We start from the raw sequence: 23,642 nt of genomic DNA, 5'->3' as shown, positions 1-23,642 counted from the left end.
TATATATAAATTGTGTAACACTAGATTAAAAAAAAATATATATAATTTTTTTTTTTTTCGTTTAACACAAAAAATTATAATAATTCCGTAAAATATAATAATTATTTATTCCTCATATAATAATATAAATTATAAAAGAATTATTATTCCAGTCATATCATCATATTTATCATAAAATTTTACATAAAATGTAATTTTCGCATATTTTATTCAATATATAGAAATAAAATATACATATATTATATATGTATGTATATAAATGATTTTAAGTCCATCTTATTTAATAAAATAAAATTCAACAAATAATAAAATATTGTTATTTTATATCAATAAAATGACATAGAAATATAATATTATATATATGTATAATATATATATAATATATATTATGCACAAAAGAAAAAAAAAAAAAAAAAAAAAAAAAAAAAAAATATATTATGAAAAAAAAAAAAAAAAAAAAAAAAAAAAAAAAAAAATAGCTATATTTATAAAAATTATTATAATTTAGCTATATTTCTTCATGTTGAAATTTTTTTTTTTTTTTTGGTATTTCCCAAAATAGCTATTTCGAAATATTAAATTTTACCAGAATTTAAATAAATAACGATTTATAATTATAATTATTTAAATATTTTTTTAAAACTTCTGTATTTCCTGTATTCTCTGTAACTCGTATTACAATGATATATGCTGAATATTATATTAAACAAAATGTAGTGTCATTAAATGATATAGAAATTGATGTACTGAAGAAACCTTTTTTTAACAGTTTATTAATTAACAGAAATTTCCTGAATTTTATTAACATTCATGTTATAATTGAAAAAGAAAAAACAAAAAATGTGAAAAGAAAAAATGTACATCTTTATAAAATTAAGATAAAACTAATATATAATAATAATAATAATAATAATAATAATAATTATGATAAAAGTGAATATTTGAAAAATGTTTTACATCAAGAAAAGAACTCCTCCGTTACACAAAAATATGATTATATTGAATCCAAAAGTTTTAATGTTAAAGATAAAAAGAGAGAAATATATTTAAATCATAATGTAAATTATAAAAAAGATATAAATATTTATAACAATAATGTTAATGAAAATATAGACAATATTGAAAGAACCAATCAATATAGCAAAAATTATAAAATGTTATTTGCTCAAAGTGTCTCATCAAATGCATCTCATTATAAAAATAAAAAAAAATGTATGTCAAATTGGTTAACAAAATCATGTGATATAAGTGATCTATTAAAAGAAAAAAATTTGTTTAGTCAAATGTTTTATATCTTCGAAAATGAATGTTTTTCAAAATATATATACTTACCTTCTTTTATTTCCATAAGAAAAGCAAACATAAAATCTATCCACTTCTTATTAAATAATAAATTAACCATTGTTCTTTCATTAGATCTTATTGTGGATAAAACAAATAATAACGCTTTCGAAATTAATAGAAATTTAGAATTAGATAATATGTTAAAATTAGAAAACAATCAAATTATATTATGTAGAACTTGTAATTCGAATATTATAAATTATTCAAATGTTAATTCTATTATGCCACATTTATATGTAAATATAAATAATTTTTTTGAACATGCTTTTTGTGAAGAATGTACTAGTTTTTCATATGAATGTTTAAAAGATACACGTAATACTATTATTATCTTTCCTAATTATCTGTCATTTAGTTATGGAATAATAAATAAATGTAATTTATCAATTAAAAAAAATAACCTAGAAAATTATCGACATTTGTTTTTTTGTACTAATTGTTACACACCCATTGGATATTTAGAAAACAATAATAAAAAAAACAACTTTTTTGGTTATAATAATAAATCTATAAATGAAAATATAAAAAATAATATTTTTCAATCAATACAACAAAATAATCCAGACGATTACATTAACATAGATCATTCTAATTTACTAAATATATCTAACAAATTATATTTAAATAATACTAATAAAGAGGATAAAACAAATATCGAACATTTTAACAACAATTATATAAACACCTTGCAAAAGCAAAAAGAAAAAAAACTAAAGGAAAATAATATAATGATGAATAATAATTTTTCAAGTAATAACATAAATATTGAAAATGACTGTAAATTAAATCCCAATTCTGAGACGAATCACACAAATGATAATGACAAAAAAGATTGTCATACCAAAAAAAGTATACAACATAATATAATTCAAAAGGAAGGATTCATAAATGATGATGATATAAATAATAATGAACAAAAAACAAAAGAGCAATGTGATCCTTACGATAGGGTAAAATTTTATATATTTAAACATAAAATAAACATTCCATTATATAAAGAAAATATTTTTAAAAATTATAATGATGTCTTATTTTTAAATGAGTATATTTATAACAGAAATGAGAAATATAATATTCAAACATTTTACATAACAAATAATGAAAAGAAATACATTATTGATATAAGGATATTTATAAAACAAATGTATATATCTTCAATTTTACAAAAAATATGCAATAATGAAAATTTAATATTTTTTCAAAAAGTAATAAAGATTTTATATTCTATAAAATCGAAACGTGAAATAACATGTGCAAACGCAGAAGTATTGAATGTGTCTAAAGGTATTTATGAAGATTTATTAAAAATATTGATTACATATTCTTATAGGTCTAAAATATTTAAAAACAAGTTCGTGTCCTACTTGCCTTTGGTTCAATAGAACATAGCAAACTACTATTATTTTTTTTTTGCAAAAATATATACAATGGAAATGAAAAATGATATTTTTTTATATAATTGTCACAAAGGATATAAAGAATGATTATATATAAATATATGTATGTTTATATATTTGTTTCCTTTTTTTTTTTTTTAAACCATCACGTATAATATATATATATATATATTTATTTATTTAATTTTCTTCAATTTTTTCTTTTTTAAATTTATTTGTTATAAAAAGCTTTTTTCATTGTTTGAAATAAATACGTGGAGAAAAAAAAAAAAAAAATTATTTTCCTTAAAGTATAAACTAATTGTATTTGAGAAATACATATTATGTAATTCTTTTCATGAAAAAAATTATATAAATATATATAAATATATTTATATTATTTATTTTTTTTCCAATATAATGGAATTGTTGTCCTTAAAAAATGAGGACAAATAAAATAATAAAAAATTTCACGAGAAAGCAGATGGCACAATATGTATATATATATATATATAATATACATATATATGACACTCACAAAAACGTATGAAATAGTCACAAAATTATTCATATTTTAATTATATAAATATGATAAAATTTTAATTGGTTTGAAAAGAAGAAGAAGGAAAAAAAAAAAAAAAAAAACTTCTTTTTTTCTGTTTTTAAAATGACTTAAATTAAATTCAAAATTCTTACATGAACCTTGGATAATAAACATCCACTGGTTATTCCAAGTATTAAACATAAGTAAAGTATATTTGGAGTTAATTGAATATATTCGTATTTGTTTTCTTCTTTACATGTTTCTGGTGCTTTCAAAAAAATTGAATTATTCACCAATCCATTCATTAGTCCAAATAAGAATGAAAAGCTAATCAACATAATATAACTAAAGTTATTTGTATAATGAAGGCTTGGTAAAAATAAAAATATGGGTAAGAAAAATACCCTGAACAATGTGCAAAAAACTAAAGTAGAAAAATCTGTTTTTAAAAACTGGTTTCTTCTATAATGAACTAAAAGGTGAGCTATAGAATCACCAAATAATAAAAATCCAGCTAATGTTCCTTTTAATTCTTTACTAACATTCATATAAGTTGGAAATATGGATGGATATATTTGATAAGTCAAAAAACTTGTAAAATATGCAATCAACATATATGGCCACAATATTTTCATTGATTTTATAGAATCATAAAATATTTTTTTATTAATTTTTAATCCCTTATCTTTAAATTTTTCATCTAATATTCTCACAAATGTTTTCTTGTATAGTCGGTATAGGATAGAAAAACATGTTAATGCTAATAAACAAATAGTTACACAAAAAAAAGTAAACATCTTAAAAAATTTCAGTTCATCATTCGGAAAAAATACATAGGCCCCTAACACATATATTATAAATACTATAAAACCAGAAAAAGATAATCCACATACATATGCACTACAATAGGCATGTTTAAACAAAACACATATTTTCATAGTAGTCATTTTAGATATACAAGATACTAAACCAAGAGGTATAGCACTGAATATGATAATCTTATGTCCAATGTAGTCAGTTTTAAAATAAACAACAAAATTTAATATAACTAATATTATTGTCATAAATATAGGCATAAGTAAATTCCATTTTAAACGATAACTTCCAATTAAATGTAATAATGAACATACAACAATCAATATTAAACTTTCCATTAAGGCAAATTCATTTATCATAATGTCACTTACATTAAAAGTAGTTTTAAAATAATCAGCCATCGATACAATCATAAAATATGGAGCATCAGCTATTATAGCCATTAAAGCATATGCTGCACATAATAAATTCCTATACCTATCTTCTTCAAAAGTATCTACTTTTTCAATATGATATGGATAAAAAGATTCAATATCTCCAACTTTATTAGGCTTTTCATATAATCCACCTAATGTCGTATGAAAGGTATCCTCACTCTTACCGTCACTCATCTTATTAAAGAAAATATAAAAAAAACAAAAAAAAAAAAAAAAAAAAAAACTACCTTCTCATATAAATTCTTTAATAAAATGAAAATGTAAGTATAATACGAAAGATATAATCAAAACATTAAAATGTATATATGTATATATATATATATATATATATATATGTATATCTTTACTTATTTATTACAAACTCGGGGAAAAACAAATTTATATAACAAAGGAAAGGCATATAAATTTGTAGAAAAAAAAAAGAAAAAAACAATAAATAAATAAATATAAATTAAAATATATATATAATACGTAAGTTCCTATTATATTTTACATTTTAGTATTTACATATTTTTTTTTTTCACTTAAATAAATACATATATATATATATATATATATATATATATATACATTCTTTTAATATATTTGATTTTAATTTTATTATTATTTTTTTCTTTTTGGATACCCATAATCCTCAGTCAGATAAAATAAAAATAAAGGGGCCTATGCACACACACATAAATATATATATATATTATATCGCTAACATCTATTTATATATATTTCAAAATGTATATGTATAAAAATATATACATATATAAATATAAATAAATATATATATATATATATATATATATATATATATATATATATTCTTATTATTGTTCAGTGTTCCACATTATTTAATACTATACTATCATTGGTATTTTAAAAGACGTACAACACTCATTTTATAAATGCACATAATCATCTTGGCACATTATTAATTATATGAACATTAAAATATATTATGTTTATTTTATATATCATCAAGAACAAATATAAATAAATATATATGTGTGTAATATCCTTTAAGGTCAGTTTTGTTTGTTTTTTTTTTTTTTTTTTTTTTTTTTTGATGCCTTAAATATATATGTGATTACATATAGAATAAAAATATTACTATATATATATATTATATATTTGTATAATATATTTATATTTTAAAGAAAAAACAAAAGAAAAGAAAAGAAAAGAAAAAAATACATATATATATATATATTTGTATTTTATAAAAAAATAACAAATATACAAAAATATTCACATATATTTTTCATAATTTAAGAAAAGAAGAAAAAAATATATTAATTAAAATATAGCATTATATTAAAAGCTTTCATTCATATTTAAATGAGAAAAAGAAAAATAACAAAAAAAGGATACAAAATAAACTTTTTCTTTAATTTCTTTAAATTTATTTATTACTTTTAAGATAGAAATTTTAACTTTTTTTTTGGATAATAAATAAATATAAAAATACAAAAAATAAAACCCTTTTCTTCTTTTCTTTTTAAAAATAAAAAAAATATAATTAATAGTATTCGAGATGTTATATTATAATATATAATATTATATATATATATATATATATATCATATTTGTATGGAATAGTTTTGCTTTAATACATTATGAATATTATTTAAAGCAAACTTTTTGATATTGTACTATATCATATATATTATCACATATATATATATTTTATTTTATTTATTATATTTTTTGATATATCAATATAATTCTCATAAAAATTAATATTTCTAAATTTCCTTTTGCTTTTTGTTTTTCTTTTTTTTTTTTTAATCCACAGAATTGAAAAAAATAATATACATCTTAGCGACTACTATATAACACATAAAAAAAAAAAAATTAAATACTTTAGAATAATTAAAATTTTATCAATTATTTTTAGAATAAAATCTTTTATTTTTAATGTAAAATATTAAGATTAAAAATAAGATTTAATAATCAAAATAAAAAAGTAAAAAAAATATACAAATATATAACACATAAATGTTAAACAACTGTGAAAAGGAACACTTTATCTATTATATATATAAATATATATAATATAAATTATATCAATATCATACTTCATTATTTCTTTTGTTTCCACTTTGTCCTATTTTATAATATTTATTATTATTTTTAAGGATAAATAAAACATATCAAACAATATATAAATATATAGATGTATAAATAATATTTTTAAAGGGGGAACACATATATGTGGCTGTATTGTATTAATGAAAAAAAGAATATAAATTGTTAATTCAATATCTTACAATATATATCATATAAATATATTTTTCATACTTTTTTAAAATAAAAAATACAAAAATATTAATATTATAAATAATGATGTTATATAAAATATATATATATATATATATATATTTTCTTTTTTATAAAATTTCAACAATCTTTTTTATTATAATAAAATCAAAGAAGCATACCTTACTGTTGTATTGAGCATATACCTATTTAATATATATTATATATATATATATATATATATTATAATTATACTTTATTATAATATATAATAATTTTTTTACTTAACTTCATTATAAAATATATTATATATATATATATATATTTTTTTTTTTTTTTTTTTTTATTTTTACTATGTAACATTCAAAATTATAGATATTCTAAAAATTTAATTTTTTTTTTTTTTTTGTAAAAAAAGAAAAAAACAGAGTAACATCTTATTTTATTAAATACAAATAAAATATATAATTATTTTTTATTATTATATTTTTGTTATATTTTATTTCATTATATATATAAAATGAATATTTAAAAAAATAGAAAATTTCCCTTGATTTAATAAAAAAAAATATACATTTTATTAATTTTGTAAGTCACAAAATGAAAATAAAATAATTTCTTATATTAAGAAAAATTATAATTAATATATTTATATTATATAATTATGTAAAGTAAAAAATTGTATATATTTTATTATTTTTTTTTTTTTTATTATGTGATTTGTATTATTTTATCCACATATTTTTATATTTTGATATACTTTTATATAAAATAAAGTATTTAATAATTACGATTTATTATACTTGACAAAATGACAAAAAGGATTATAAAAAATGATATAACATCGAAAGGAATAGCTAGAAGTTCAAAAAGTGATGTCACTTCATTTAAGGATGAGGATAAAGTATTAGAAAATAGTAATAATGTTCAACATAAAGGACATATATTAACAATAGAAAATATTTTAGATAATGATAATAACCATATAGATAGTGCGAATGATAAGAAAATAAATAAGAAATTAATAATTAAGAATAAGAAAAAAAATAATAATAATAATAATATGAATACACATGAAATGAGAATTATAACAATACCTAAACAAAGAAGAAGTTCAGTTATAAAAAATTGGTTAGAATTAATAAAACCAATAGTAACACATTTAAAATTAGAAATAAGAATGAATAAAGATAAAATTGAAGTACGTACATGTAAACTAACAGAAGATAAAAATAATTTACAAAAATCATCAGATTATATTAAAGCATATTTATTAGGATTTACATTAGAAGATTCTTTAGCCTTATTAAGAATCGAAGATTTATATATAGAAAGTTTTCAAATTCAAGATGTCAAAATATTAAAAGGTGACCATTTATCTAGATGTATAGGAAGAATATGTGGAAGTAATGGATCTACCAAATATGCAATTGAAAATGCAACAAAAACAAGAATTGTTATAGCTAATGATAAAATTCATATCTTAGGTAGTTTTAATAATATTAAAATGGCAAGACATTCTATATGTAGTTTAATCCTTGGTTCTACACAAGGAAAAATATTTAATAAATTAAATATTTTAGCAAAAAGAATGAAAGAAAGATTCTAAAATTAAAACATATATAAAATAAAAAAATAACAAAAAAAAAGGAATTTTTTTTTAAGTTCATTATGATACTTTAACGTTTTATTACACACAATAATTTATAAGAAACATTTCTATGCTATAAATTTATGTATTTTTTTTTTTTTTTTTTTTCTTCTTTTTTATGTAATATGTTATTATATCATATTATTTTATATTATATTATTTTTTATATTTTATTATAATTTAATTTTTTTTTAAAACAGGGAAAATTTTACCGTACAAAAAGATTTGTAGATTTAAATAAATTGTATATTGTAAATAAAATTAAAAATAAAAATAAAATGGAACAAAAATTATATAATATATATATATATATAATTAGGAAAATAAAAAAACATTTGAAAAATATATTTTTTATTCATCATATAAAATATATATATATATATATATATATATATTATGTCATTTATTTATTTTATTTTTTTTTTTTAATTTTCCTTTAAAAATTTTATACATGCCATTCTTTATTTAAAAAAAAAAAAAAAAAAAATTACATATTTATACATATCAAATACACATGTCAACAATTCGTGTGTAGGGTTATTTCATTTTTATATCATTTCCACTTTAAGAAGAAATAAATATATATAACAAATTACATTTGTAAATCAATATTTCCCCTCCATTTTTTTTTAATTTAAAAATAAAAAAAATATATATATATGTATGAATAAGTAAATGGAATTTTATCCCCATATAAATATATTATATATATATATTATGAATGAAATAAATAAAAAAAATAAAATAAAACATAATAAAACCTAATAAAATATAATAAAATAAAATAATAATTTTATTTATTTATTTATTTATTTATTTGTTTGTTTATTTGTTTGTTTGTTTGTTTATTTATTCATTTTATTTTTTCTGTGATGATATTTAAATTATGATTGTTCATATATTATAGATAAAAATTATTGTCCCATATATAAATCTTTTTATATATATGTACAATTTTTTTGTAATAGTTTAACATAATAAAAAATAATACATATATACATATATTTATTATTTATGTTTATATTTACCTATTGATTTGCTTTAATTATTCAAAAAAATGCATGTAGACAAAATTTTTTGGCTAACCATAATTACCTTTATTGTGAAAAATATTCAAACACTATGTTTATCTAAAAATAAATATCTTTTTAAAAATTTATTAATAGACCGAAAAAAGTTGGATCCTAGTTATACTTATAAATATGATAATATACAATGGAATAATAAAATAATAGCTATTGGAGATATCCATGGTGACGTGGAAAGTTTAAAATTAATATTAAGACATTCAAATTTGATAGATGAAAATGATGAATGGATAGCTGAAGATGTGATGTTAGTCCAGGTAGGTGATATATTAGATAGAGGTGTGTTTGGTCCATATATTTATGACTATCTATTAAAATTACAAAAAGATGCAGTGAAAAAAAATAGTAAAGTTATTTTAATTATGGGTAATCATGAACAACTTAATTTATGTGGTGCTTTTCATTATGTGAATGAAACTGAAATAATGTTATTTTTTCAAAATAATCTTAATAATAGAATTTTTAGTTTTACTAATAAAAATGGAAATTATTTTAAGAAACTTATTAGATTACCAGCTATGGTAAAAGTAAATAATATTATTTTTACACATGGAGGAATTAATAAAAACATGTCTCAATATGATATTAACACTATTAATTTAAAAACAAGATTACAAATAGAAAATAAATGTAAAAAATTTAAATTTGAAAAATATAATTATTTAAGCAGGGATGGAGTTTTATGGACTAATGAATTTTCAAATAATGTTAAAGTACAACCAAAAAAAACTTGTAAAAATTTATTAAATATTCTTAAAAAATATAAGGCAAAAGGTTTAGTTGTAGGACATACTAGGCAAAAATCACATCAAATTCAAACATATTGTAATAATTCATTTTTTCTTATAGACACTGGAATGAGCTTATTTATGAATAATGGTCAACCATATCCAAATTATCTACAAATAGAAAAAGGAAATTTTAAATCAGTTCATTTAATTGTTGAAGAATACAACAGAAAAAAAGAGTGTCAAGGAAAACAAATACAATTAAATAAACCATATAAAAAAACAATATGTCTAAGTCATAAGATTAAAGATTTATAAACAAAAAAATAAAAATAGAATTCTTTTGTTATTAATCTATTGTAATATATATCCAAAAATCACAATTTAAAATAATTATATTTTTATTATATTTAATTTTTTTTTTTTTTTTTTTTGTAATGTCTTCTTATTTGATATATTATCAAATATATATATATATATATATATAATTACTTTTCGTAAAAAATTTACTTTTTTATTATTTTTTTTTTTTTAAATACTCGATTTTGCTTTTTTTGTTTTTTTTTTTTTTTTTATGTGTTAATATTTATTGTACCAATTATTATATGTCTAATTATATAAATTATTTATTTATTCCTTTTTTTTTTTTTTTTTTTTAATTTTTTATAAGTTTTGTATAAAACAAAAAATTCATTTTAAAATTAAGTCAAAATGAAATATGTGTAGTGAAAAAAAAAAAAAAATTCAACAAATTGATGATAACAAAAAAATATATGAAAATGAGAAATAAAAAAAAAAAAAAAACATACATATATATATATATATATATATTTAATTTTATGTAAACAAAATATATTTCAAGATGATTGTTTCATATGTTACAAGAAATGTGTACATATGAATATATAATTAAAAAAAAAAAATAGTAATACATTCAAGAGCAAAGATAAATTACTTGTATATATAAAATGAAATATTATCACATTAATAAATAACATAATATAAATTGCAAAAAAATATATATAATATAATGCTATTTTTTCAAAACAATAAAATCATCATTATCTACATATATACATATATATATATATATATATATAATTTTTGTTATTTGCCAAATTTGAAAACACAAAATATAAAAATACATAAAGATATTGTTATAGACAAAATGATAACCCTTTTAAAACTATAATATTTAATTTTTTTGAGAATTTTTTGTATTTGTGGTATATACTTATTAAATGTGTCCATTTTTTTAAGTTGTTTTATGATATTATTATTCTGAAGTTTCAATTGAAATGTAGTACTTTCACCAACAGATAACATATTATCCAATTCGCTTAGAGAATTTTCTAATGCCACTCTCTCACTAAAAACATGACCCATATCATTATTATTATTATTATTATTACTTTTTTTATTATTTATATCAGAAACAGATGTATTATTTATATTATTAATATTTTCTTTTTTCTTTTTTAAATATATATTATTATGAAAATATGCTTTATCCATACTATTTTTCATAGTTTGTAACTGTATTTTAAATTTATCAAATATACTAAAATATCTGGTAATTTCTATAGAATAAGTACTATATTTATTAAAATATTTTTTCATAGTATCTAAATTTTGTATTCCATCTTTATGTAAATATTCTAAATCTTGTATTTTCTTCTTATTTTTTAATAAAAATTCATTTATCTCATCTTCTTCTTGTTTATTTGGAATTCTATTCTTATAACTATTGTCATACTTATTAATATTATCATTAAATTCTGTTAATATCTTCTCAAAATTCAACTGAACATTTCTTATATATTTCTTGTATTCTCGATATCTTATACTATCATTATATTCGTTCAGTTTCTCATCATCATTTACAGCCCCATACTTCTGTTCCATAATAATATAATATACTTTTTTTTTTTATTACAAAAAAGGCAATGTTAAAATATGCTCCTCATAAATATTATATACAATCCAATAAATAACAAAAAAATCGGTAAATCAATATAAATATATTAAATAAATAAATATATATATATATATTTGTATATATTTTTTTTTTTTTTTGATTGGTTATTTTTTTTTTTTTACTTTATAACTCACAAGATTTGTGTCCTTTCATTTTTTAAAACACCATACGAAAAAAAAAAAGAAAGGAAAATTATATCATATATATATTATATATATATATATAATATTTTATAAATATGTGAAATTTATACTTATGAACAGAATAAAAGATGAAACGTCGGTTCTTATAATTTCATCAAATTAAAAAAAAATATATATAATATATATATATATATATATATATAATATATGCAGTATATTTATAGAAAAATTCCAAAAATAAAAGATAAAAAAAAATTGAAAAGCATAATTATATAATTGCTCACTTGAATGTATAACTATTTATATTATATAAGATAAAATTCATTATTAAATGGTATACATATATATATATATATATATATATATATTATTTTATATTATTATGTGTACAAATATATTTCATGATAAATAAAACAATTTATAAAAAGGAAAATTAAAGAAAAACAAAAAATAAATAAAATAATAATATTATAAAAATAGATATATTATTGATCTATTTATATATATATTTATATATATATATATATATAATTATAGCTATTTATTTAATTTATTATTTATTTTACATTTCAGAATAAATTAATATATTCCTTCTTTTTATATAAATTATTTTCTTAATTATTTAATTTCTTTTTTTTTTTTTTTTTCTTTTTTTCATTCAATATAATATATTTTGTAAACGTATTTATATTTTTGTATTGGAAAATATTTAACATTATAATTAAAATTTATGACTAAAATAAAATTTAAATAAAAACATATAAATGCATTTATAATATATTATATTGAATAGAAAAAAAAAAAAAAAAAAAGAAAAAAAAAAAATACTTATGGCTTAATCATATTGATTTATTAATGCCTTTATAAGTTTTCCCCTTTCTTATAAACATCATAATTTTTTTGTAATGCGAAATATAAAAATGACAATGTTGTAACATAAATTAAAAATAACACAATATATATATATATATACATATACATATATATATATATATGTGTAGTGTTTTCATAACCCGTTTGTCTTTTTCTTTTTTTGTTTTTCTATTTTTGGTTTTTTTTTTGTATATCCCATCAGAAGAAATAAAAGTTGAGAACAAAAGATTCTCTTTCTTAAATTTTAATAATAATATATTACCATGGGGAAATAATAAAACATCATCAAGACGTTTTCATAAAATACCATGGAATAAAAACCATATGAAAAATAATATAAATCATTTTTTAAGAGATAAAAAAGGAGTACAGATAACATTATATGGAAAAAATGAAAATGTGAAAAATGATAATTCAAAAACAAAAGAAAATGATACATTCGAAATGAATGGAGTAGTAGTAGAATGCTTAGCTAATACAAATTTTATTGTAAGCATACCAAATGGTGAAAAATTTTTATGTTTTATATCAGGCAAATTAAGAATTAATAAGGTTAAAATTAATTTAGGAGATATGGTGAAATTCCAAATTCATAAATTAAATTTTGAAAAACGAAGAGGTAAAATTGTATTTAGATATTTACAGCATACCCCCTTAAAGAAGAAAAAATAAACATGAAAAGTGAATAAAACAAATGTACCTTATATGAAAAATATAATATATATATATATATATATACATATATTTTATGTCATTATAATTTTTTTATTCTTTTTTTTTAAATATATAAATGATTAACTTTATAAATTTCAAATAAACTGTATATTTATAATTTTATTAAAACTTCTTGTTTAAAATAAAAATATTTTAATTCACTATTATTTTAAAAAAAAATTTTATATCGTATATAAAATAAATATTTATATTATAAGGCATGTTATTTTTACACGTACTAAAAATGTATTGAATATTTAATATTTTAAAGGATTATAAAATAGTTATAATTATGTAATTATTTGAAACTACTTAATTTTCCATGTTCCTAAAAAAAAAAAAAATAAATAAATCGAAAATTATTTTATTATATCTTTATATATAATAATAAAATAATATATTTATTTATATAAAATTAATACAATTTGAACACATATTTGTATGTAGTCGTTTTATAATAATTTCCCTCATCTGATAAAATATATAATGTACATATATTTATTTATACAATTATATATATATATTATATATATTATTGTATCATTCATATATTCATCATAATATAATTATTTTGTTTTTATTTATTATAAAAATTATATTACTTATATTGCGCCTTAAAAAATAAAATAAAATAAAAATTAAAATAATACATTATTATTTATATATATGTTTGTTCATATTTAATTCTATCAATTAATTTCTCTTTTTCTCATTAGAAAAAATAATCCCTAATATATATATATATATATATATATATATATGTATATGCCTTTTTATACTTTTTCATAAAAATGTATATAAAATATGCCATTTGAAAAATTTAACATTTTATATAGAACTATTTTTGAAAAGAATATAATCACGTTATATTGTATGTTAATATGTTCATTTAATAAAAATTTTTTTTTTTTTTAAATTTTTTATCATATTGATGAAAAAAAAAAACATTCAACTATTGACAAATATATAGAATAATATTTTCACATATATATAATATATTTATTTATTATTTGTCAAGTATTACGTTTTAACTTATATATCATAATATTTAATTCTTCTCTTTTTATTTATTTTATTTTATTTTATTTTATTTTATTTTATTTTTTTTGGTACAAAAAAGATGAGTTCCCCAGCTAATGAATATACCAATGAAAAGAAAAGAAAAAAAACCATTGAAGAAGAAAATGTAAATTTAAAAAAAAAGAAAATAGAATTTGAAGATGATGAAGAATTTGAAAAATATGTTTTTAGTAATTTTAAAAATGTTGATGAAAATTATAATAATAAAGAGCAATATGTTTTATCCGAAATTACAAAAGCATTTTTTAATGATAACAGAAAATATAAAAGTATAGAAGATATGGCGAACGAAATAAAATATCAAGCTATAAAAAATATTAAAAAAAATTTAGATATTATATGTAATAATGAATGTACTAGTCCTTTTTTCGTTGAACGATTTCGTGTAAAATATATTAATGAACAAAATGTGTTAAATATAAAAACAGCTCAGAATTATTTTAAAGAATTTGTAGTATTATATAAAAATAATAATTTTAATGATTTCAGTTTAGAAATAAATACAAATATAGAAGAAGGTGGTGCTAGCGAAATGAATAATATCCAATATGATGATGATATCGAGAGTGCTGACAACCAAAAAAGTAATGATAATACAAAAGCAAAATTAGATAATTCAAATAATAATGATAATAATATAGAGAAAAATAAAAATAATTCAATATTAAATGAAGAAAATATGTATATTTCCAATTTATGGAAAGAAAAAATAAAATGCAAAATTGACAATATTAATGATAATAATATATTAACCAAGATATTAAATTATATAGGTGGTACATCAATACATGTTGATCATATACCTATGCATTTAAATAAATTTCATATATTAAATACCTTAAGTAATTTAAAATATAATGTAATGAATATAAATATATGGGATGTATATAATACTAAAGATACCAGGGGACAGACTTTTTTTAGAAGAGCTAATATATATTTTAATAATAAAACCTCAGCTTCTAATGTATTAAATACTATAAGAGAAAATTCGTATGCTATTAATATTCATCAGTGGTATATGAATAATGTCAGAAGAAATATATATAACAACATTGATTTTAAAATATGTCCACCTATATGTTCACATATAGAAAGAATAAAAAAAGATTATAATAATGCAAAAGTACTTGTAAGAAAATTGGATTATTCATGTGGCATTAATATGGACCTACTTAACAAAATGAATGATGACACATATTTAAATGCTCCAGTAAATAAAAGAAGAAAAGTTGATGACAAAGAAAATGGTGAAGCAATGGATGATATTAGCAAAAATATATCAGATTTAAATACATTAAATGATAATAATATCGTAAACAACGCAAATGATCATAATGATGACAGAAATGTTTTTGATAATGAGAATATTCCAGAGAGTCCAATAATTTCTATGATAGAAAATAATGAAGAACAAAATTATGATGTAAAAAAAAAATTAGATATTTTAATTTTGTATCTAAGATTTGTTCATAGTTTTTGTTATTATTCAGCAAAAAAATTTAATACATATGATGAGCTACTTAGAGAATGTGGATATTTCTATCTAAGAGTTAATGTAGGGGGAAAAAAATTACACAAAAATTTTATTCCAATTTTTTATGAAAATTGTAATATAGAAAAGGATAATACATACTTAGATAATGCCATAATTAATGCTATATATACTGAACAAAATACCTTATTAAATGAGGATATAAAAAATAGTATATCAATAAATAAAGACCATAATAATATAGAAAACAAAAATTCTTTTGTAATACATAATGAAACTAATAACCATAATGAAAATAGCAATTATGAATTAAAATATTCAAATCATATGTTATTATATAAATTATTATTAAATAATAAAAAAAAAGAAATATTTTCCGTTCAAGATGAAGAAGAAATGAAGGTATCAGAGTTTCAGTTGAAATGGCTAGTTCATTTTGATAATGAAATAAAAAATGCTATTAATAACAAATATTATCAAAATATTAATATAGAAAAAACAGAAGAATTTTTAGATATTTTAAAAAAGGATTATGCATTAACAACAAGTGATAATAAACAAAGTGATATTAGATGTTCTAAATGTAAAAAACTTTTTCATCATATTAATGATTTACCAAATCATATCTTCTTAAAACATAATCAATTTAAAATGAAATTAATAACTGAAACTGAAGTTCAAATAATGAAAAAAAAATTTTATGAAACTCCACATTCTTTTCATTTTCTTTTCATGATGGAAAAAAAATATAATTACATGTTCAAAAATTATAATTATAAACATTCCATTTTTAAAAGAAATAAAAGTTTTATAAATCATAATTTACATATATTAAATAATACAAATAAAAATGAATACAAAGATTTTGATGACCCACAACAAAATGTTTTACAGAATGTGAAACATACTAGCACAACCAAGAGCAAAGATTTCTATGACGATACATAAAAGAATAAATAAAATAAATAAATAATATCAAATCGTTTGTAAAAGTATAACATAACAATGATAATAATATAAATTAAAAGGATTAAGAGATCTATATATAAAAGTAAATATATATATATATATATATATTTATTAATTGTTAATTCATATATGCTAATTTTCCATAATTTTATAACTTTTCTCATTTGTTTTTTTTTTTTTTTTTTTTTCATTTTTTTATATTATAAAATGTGAAACTATTATTACGTGTGTTGTTATATTTCACAAAATTATTCATTTTTCTTATAATACACATTATATATATGTATATATATTTTATATTGTTTAACATTCTTGCTTCTACTAATGATTAAAGGTTAATTTATATTCATGTTTTTTTTTTTTTTTTATTATTATTATATATATTTACACATATATAATTACCAAACTGAAATTTTTAAGTGAATTTTTTTTTTTTTTACTTCTTATGGAATACAAAGGGAAAAAATAAATAAATAAATAAATAAATATCACAATATATTATATCATATTATATTATATATTATGATAAGAAAGTAATTTATAGTTACTCAAATTATAAGTATCTAATTATGCTTTAGTACTTTAATTTTCCATATATAACATAATAAATTATATAATATAATATAAAGGTATAATATGGCATTTATCGTTTTTATGATAAAATTTATATTATATATATATATATATATATATATATATATATAATATATATAATTTACTGGTTAAAGTGTATCTATTTTATATATTTACATAATATATATATTTATTTATATATTTATATATTCCTATTAATTACTATCAGCAAAAAAATATGAAAATAAAATTATTCATATATAATATAAAGAAATATATTATAAAATCTTCCCTAATATATTTAAAATATTTTTTTTTTTTTTTTTTTATTCTTTCTATAATTATAAAAAAATAAATATAATAATAATAATAAATATTTTCTTATATATATTATATATATATTTATATATTATTTTATTTTTTTATTATTTCACATATATATATAATATATATATGTACATATATTGAATTTTTTTTTTATTTTTTTATTTTTTTTTTTTTTCAACAATAATGTGACCATAAAAATTAAGTAATACATTTTCTATAAAAATAGTAGAAAATAACAAATAATTACAATATATAGTGTACTAATAATTACATGTAAATATATTATAACGTAATATTATGTACATTTATTTACGTATTTATCAATAGAATAAATCATAATACATATATATATATATATATATATATATTGACACAAATTATATAGAAAGAAAAAAAAAAAAAAAAAAAAAAAAAAAAAAAAAAAAAAAAAAAAAAAAAAAGGAACAATTATGTGGAAAAAACTAACTTCACTTAAAAATAGTAATAACAAATCTGATGTAAATAATTTAGAAGAAAATGATAAAAACAATATAAATGAAAATAATACAGAAAATGAAGATTCCGAAAAAAAATGTAAAGAAACTATTAATGGTTTGTTAAGTATTAAAAAAAAAGATACTAATGAAAGTGATAAAACAGATGAATATAACTTAGATACAAATAAAAAAAAAAAAAGATTTTACGAAAAAAAAACAAGTAATTCAGAAGTTGAAGAACAAAAAGAAATATTAAAAGATGATACAAAAGAAGAAAATGTAAATGATAACACAAATATAAAAGAAAATGATAATCATAAAAATGAGCTGATCTCCAGTAATAATAAAAGAAAAGAAAAAAATGAAAAAGATCAGGAATTTAATGAAGAAAGAATCCAAAATGATAAGAAAATTAATCATTCTCTTGATAAAGAAGAAAACGAAAAGGAAAATGAAGATAAACGAAGTAAACAAATAGACCTTAAGGAAGGTAAAAATGTTCTTGAAAAGATAAAGGAAAAATTTGGAAAAAATCTAGATGAAAAAATTAAAACTAATGAAAGCTTGGAGAAAAGAAAAGATTCACATCATGGGAGAAACAAAATTGGAAATAGAAGTCATACAAGTAGAAGTAGAAGCAAAAGCAGAGATAGATATTCAAATAAAAGAAAAACAATAGAAGTATATTCAAACAGTGAAGAAAATAAGGAAGGAAAAAGAAGAACAAACAGCAGGGAAAAAAGTATTGAATATAGAAAAAAAAGTAGGGATCAAGTGACAGATAGAAGCAAGGAAAAAAGTAGACAAAGAAGTAGACAAAGAAGTAGAGACAGAAGCAAAGAAAGAAGCAGACATAGAAGCAGACATAGAAGCAGACATAGAAGCAGACAAAGAAGTAGACAAAGAAGCAGAGACGAGGGGAGAGACCGAAGCAGAGATAGATGGGGGATAGATCATTCTAGAAGTAGATACAGACGTAGTAGAGATAGAAATAAAATTTCATATCATAGTAGAAGCATAAGCAGTGGTGAAGAACATTATTCAAAAAACAAAAAAAGCATAAAAAGAAGAAAGTCAAGATATAGTATAGATAAAGATTCATATTCAAATTCATCTAATAGTACCCATAGAAGAAGAAAGAGAAAATCGTCTGGTTCAAATGAAAGAGGAAAAGATGATAATAATTCAATACAAAGAAAAAGAAAAAAAAGCAAATGGGATACAGTGGACGAAAGCTTATTAAATAATAATTTATTAAATAATACTGTAAGCGGTATATTTCAAAAGTCCTCATTAACAGTAACAGGAAATTTAATAGGTCAAAATAATATAATAACAGATTTAAGTAGAAATCCATATGAACAAGATACAGATAAAAAACAAAGGAAATTATATATAGGTAATATTCCACCAAATTCTAAACAAGAAGATATTGTAGATTTTTTTAATAATTCTATTTTAGCTGTTATAAAAGATTCAAGTATAGATGTTAAAATAGGTGATGTGCAATTAATGCCAGTTATCAAATGTGAAATATTTAATAGTGATTCTAGATTTTGTTTCCTAGAATTTAGAACAGTGCAAATAACTTGGTTATGTCTAAAACTTGATTCAATACCATACAATAATTATTGTTTAAGGGTAGGAAGACCACATGATTATATACCTCCACCTGAAGGAGATCCTGCATTTACTACTGAATTCACAGATATTAATATGGAAGTTTTTGAAAAATTAAAACCTAGTAAACCTATAAACTCGAAATGTAGTAGTGATGAAGAAAATAGATTGTATATACAAAATTTACCACATGATTTAAAGGATGAACAAATAAAAGATTTATTAGAACAATTTGGAACTTTGAAAGCTTTCAATATTATTAAAGATTTAAATACAGGATTAAATAAAGGATATGGTTTTTTTGAATATGAAGATAGTTCATGTACACAACTAGCTATTCATGCTTTAAATGGTTTTGTATGTGGACAAAATATTTTAAATGTCAAAAAAGCTACATTCAATAAGCAACCAAATAATAATCATAATATTAATAATAATAATAATAATATCAATAATCAAAATCCCAATTTTATAGCATTACCTAATAATACTGATGTACCAGTAACACTTTTACCTACATCTATATCGCAAAAAATTTTAAGTAATTCAATTATAGGATTACAAGTTCAAGCATCAAGAAAAATAGGTGAAAAATCATCGAAAGTAGTACAATTAACTAATGCAGTATTTCAAGAAGATTTAATTGTTGATAGTCAATATGAAGAAATTTTAAAAGACATAAAAGAAGAAGCTGAAAAATATGGCCCATTACAAAATATAGTTATACCAAAACCAAATAAAGATTTATCATATGCAGAAGGTGTTGGAAAAATATTCTTACATTATGCTGATGAAGCAACAGCAAGAAAAGCTCAATATATGTTCAATGGACGCTTATTTGAAAAAAGGGTAGTATGTGCTGCATTTTATTCAGAAGAACATTTTCTAAAAGGAAAATATGTTTTATCTTAATCTATATAAAATTTAAAATATTCTTATATATATATATATATATATATAAATACTTCTTTTAATATACTAAATATTTATTACATTAATGAATTTCTATATTTTACCAATATATATATATATATATATATATATTTATTTATTTATTTATTTATTTATTTATTTATGTTTAATTTTTTGTTTTTTCTATTATCAGCATCTTTAAATCAAATTACTACAAAAATAAATTTTTTTTTTTTTTTTTTTGTATAAATATAAATTAACACAAATTCTTACAATTTCATATCATATAAATATATAATACATTTATATATAAGAAATAACCGTTTAAAATTCTCTAAATGACATTATTCTTATACAATAATACATTATATTATATTTATATTAATTTTTTTTTATTTTTATACAGTTTCAGTTTTATTCTTTTTATTAATTTTAATAGATTATAAAATGTATTTTTCACATTTTTTTTTAAAAAAAAAAAAATATAAGATAAATATAAAATTATATATATAGATATATAAATAAAAATATATATATATTATATAATTGAAAATGAATTCAAAGATGAGAGGCTAGTAACAAATTAAAAATATAAAACATGTTCCACTTTATTGCTAATAAAAACAGATTATATGAAGAATATATATAAATAAAAAATATATATTTATGTAAGTGTATATATATATATATATAAATATAAGAATACATATATACACACACCTACATAATATAAACATGTTCCATATTAATATAAAAATGATTGTTTGCAATAATAAATATTTGAAATTCTACTTTTTTCTTTTTTTTTTTTTTTTCAATCCCATATATATATAATATATATATAAAGATTAAAATACCATTGGCTTAAAATGATAATGTATATATAACAAAAATGAATTTCATGTTATGAAAATATTTATATATAATTAAAAAAAAAAAAAAAAAAAAAAAAAAAAAGGGGGGGGTTTATAAATAGTCAGCAACCTACAAAAGGGAAAAAAAAAAAAAAAAAAAAAAAAAAATTTTAATAAAATTAAATATTTATTATTATACAAGTAACAATCGATAGATATAAAGTAATACATATATAGATACATATATATTTTTTCCTTTTATTTTAATTTTTTTTTTAATTACTTCTAAGGGCATTTCTTCTATTTGAGTACTATAGTAGGATTCGATTTTCTTTAACTTATCTTTTTCCTTATCATCGTTGGTAACAAAATTGATAGCAACTCCCTTACGACCAAATCTTCCAGAACGACCAATTCTAAGGAGAAAAAAAATAAAAATAAAAATAAAATATATTAGGGAAAATGTTTTAAATTTTTATAAAATATTCTCAATAATTAGTAATAAAAAAAAATACATATATATATATTTTTTTTATATATTACCTGTGAATGTATGTATCTGGTGAAGCTGGTAAATCATAATTGATAACTAAAGAAACTTGTTGTACATCAATACCTCTTGCTAACAAATCTGTTGTTACTAAAACTCTTGTGGATCCAGATCTGAATTCTCTCATAATTAAATCTCTGTCTTTTTGGTCCATATCTCCGTGCATACATGATACAGTGAAAAGACGATTGTGCATTTCTTGGGTTAATATATCAACCTTTTTCCTAGTATTACAATATATTATAGATTGTGTAATGGTTAATGTTTCATATAAATCACATAAAGTATCTAATTTCCATTCTTCCTTTTCTACAGCAACATAGAACTGCCTAATACCTTCAAGTGTTAATTCATCTTTTTTAACTAAAATAGTTTTTGGGTCTCTCATAAACCTAGTAGTTAATTCTAATATTTCTTGTGGCATTGTAGCAGAAAATAAAGCAACTTGAATATCTGGTACTAATTTCTTAAAAACTTCATATATTTGAGCCTTAAATCCTCTTGATAACATTTCATCAGCTTCATCTAATATAAATAACTTTAATCTATCAACACCTAAATGTCTCTTGTCAATCATATCATAAACTCTACCTGGGGTACCTACAACCATATGTACTCCTTGTTTAAGTTTATCGATATCTTCTCTTACGACAGTACCTCCAACACAAGCATGGCACTTGACTTTTAAATAATCTCCCAAAGCCAAAACGACCTAAAAATTGGAAATTCACATACATATATATATATATATATATATTGATATATATTTACATAGATATATCATTATTTATATTTCATTTTAATCATTATTACCTTTTGAATTTGTTGAGCTAACTCACGAGTG

At 18.2% G+C, this 23,642-nt stretch overlaps 9 protein-coding genes across 9 annotated transcripts in view; 6 read left to right on the top strand and 3 right to left on the bottom strand.

The window, feature by feature from the left end:
- Positions 1-680: 680 nt before the first annotated feature.
- On the top strand, positions 681-2,726 carry PGSY75_1469500 (hypothetical protein; the record flags this gene model as incomplete). Its single annotated transcript, XM_018788374.1, has 1 exon — positions 681-2,726. The coding sequence occupies one exon, from the start codon at positions 681-683 to the stop codon at positions 2,724-2,726; it is 2,046 nt and encodes a 681-aa protein (XP_018639746.1).
- Positions 2,727-3,392: 666 nt separating this feature from the next.
- On the bottom strand, positions 3,393-4,691 carry PGSY75_1469400 (putative nucleoside transporter 3; the record flags this gene model as incomplete). Its single annotated transcript, XM_018788373.1, has 1 exon — positions 3,393-4,691. One exon carries the CDS (start codon positions 4,689-4,691, stop codon positions 3,393-3,395), a length of 1,299 nt encoding a protein of 432 aa, XP_018639745.1.
- Positions 4,692-7,578: 2,887 nt separating this feature from the next.
- On the top strand, positions 7,579-8,376 carry PGSY75_1469300 (putative small subunit rRNA processing KH domain protein; the record flags this gene model as incomplete). Its single annotated transcript, XM_018788372.1, has 1 exon — positions 7,579-8,376. One exon carries the CDS (start codon positions 7,579-7,581, stop codon positions 8,374-8,376), a length of 798 nt encoding a protein of 265 aa, XP_018639744.1.
- A 1,099-nt stretch (positions 8,377-9,475) lies between these two features.
- PGSY75_1469200 (putative shewanella-like protein phosphatase 1) lies at positions 9,476-10,552 on the top strand (the record flags this gene model as incomplete). Its single annotated transcript, XM_018788371.1, has 1 exon — positions 9,476-10,552. The coding sequence occupies one exon, from the start codon at positions 9,476-9,478 to the stop codon at positions 10,550-10,552; it is 1,077 nt and encodes a 358-aa protein (XP_018639743.1).
- A 789-nt stretch (positions 10,553-11,341) lies between these two features.
- Positions 11,342-12,139, bottom strand: PGSY75_1469100 (hypothetical protein; the record flags this gene model as incomplete). The annotated part of the gene is made up of 1 exon (XM_018788370.1): positions 11,342-12,139. The coding sequence occupies one exon, from the start codon at positions 12,137-12,139 to the stop codon at positions 11,342-11,344; it is 798 nt and encodes a 265-aa protein (XP_018639742.1).
- A 1,209-nt stretch (positions 12,140-13,348) lies between these two features.
- Positions 13,349-13,900, top strand: PGSY75_1469000 (putative translation initiation factor IF-1; the record flags this gene model as incomplete). Its single annotated transcript, XM_018788369.1, has 1 exon — positions 13,349-13,900. One exon carries the CDS (start codon positions 13,349-13,351, stop codon positions 13,898-13,900), a length of 552 nt encoding a protein of 183 aa, XP_018639741.1.
- Positions 13,901-15,062: 1,162 nt separating this feature from the next.
- Positions 15,063-17,465, top strand: PGSY75_1468900 (hypothetical protein; the record flags this gene model as incomplete). Its single annotated transcript, XM_018788368.1, has 1 exon — positions 15,063-17,465. One exon carries the CDS (start codon positions 15,063-15,065, stop codon positions 17,463-17,465), a length of 2,403 nt encoding a protein of 800 aa, XP_018639740.1.
- Positions 17,466-18,835: 1,370 nt separating this feature from the next.
- PGSY75_1468800 (putative splicing factor U2AF large subunit) lies at positions 18,836-21,394 on the top strand (the record flags this gene model as incomplete). The annotated part of the gene is made up of 1 exon (XM_018788367.1): positions 18,836-21,394. The coding sequence occupies one exon, from the start codon at positions 18,836-18,838 to the stop codon at positions 21,392-21,394; it is 2,559 nt and encodes an 852-aa protein (XP_018639739.1).
- A 966-nt stretch (positions 21,395-22,360) lies between these two features.
- The window catches only part of PGSY75_1468700 (eukaryotic initiation factor 4A), a gene marked incomplete at both ends in the record, with an annotated part of 1,578 nt that continues 296 nt past the window's right edge, over positions 22,361-23,642 (bottom strand). Inside the window, 4 exons of the mRNA XM_018788366.1 lie at positions 22,361-22,378; positions 22,532-22,664; positions 22,792-23,510; positions 23,612-23,642. The exon at positions 23,612-23,642 is cut by the window's right edge and continues 296 nt beyond it. Of these exons, the coding sequence (XP_018639738.1) occupies positions 22,361-22,378; positions 22,532-22,664; positions 22,792-23,510; positions 23,612-23,642 (901 nt within the window). The remainder of the gene's footprint in view (positions 22,379-22,531; positions 22,665-22,791; positions 23,511-23,611) is intronic.

Source organism: Plasmodium gaboni, chromosome 14 (genome assembly GCF_001602025.1).
Source record: "Plasmodium gaboni strain SY75 chromosome 14, whole genome shotgun sequence".
In the NCBI taxonomy this organism is placed as follows: Eukaryota; Apicomplexa; class Aconoidasida; order Haemosporida; family Plasmodiidae; genus Plasmodium; species Plasmodium gaboni.
Note: the sequence above shows the minus strand (reverse complement) of the source record. Positions and strands in the feature narration are given on the sequence as shown.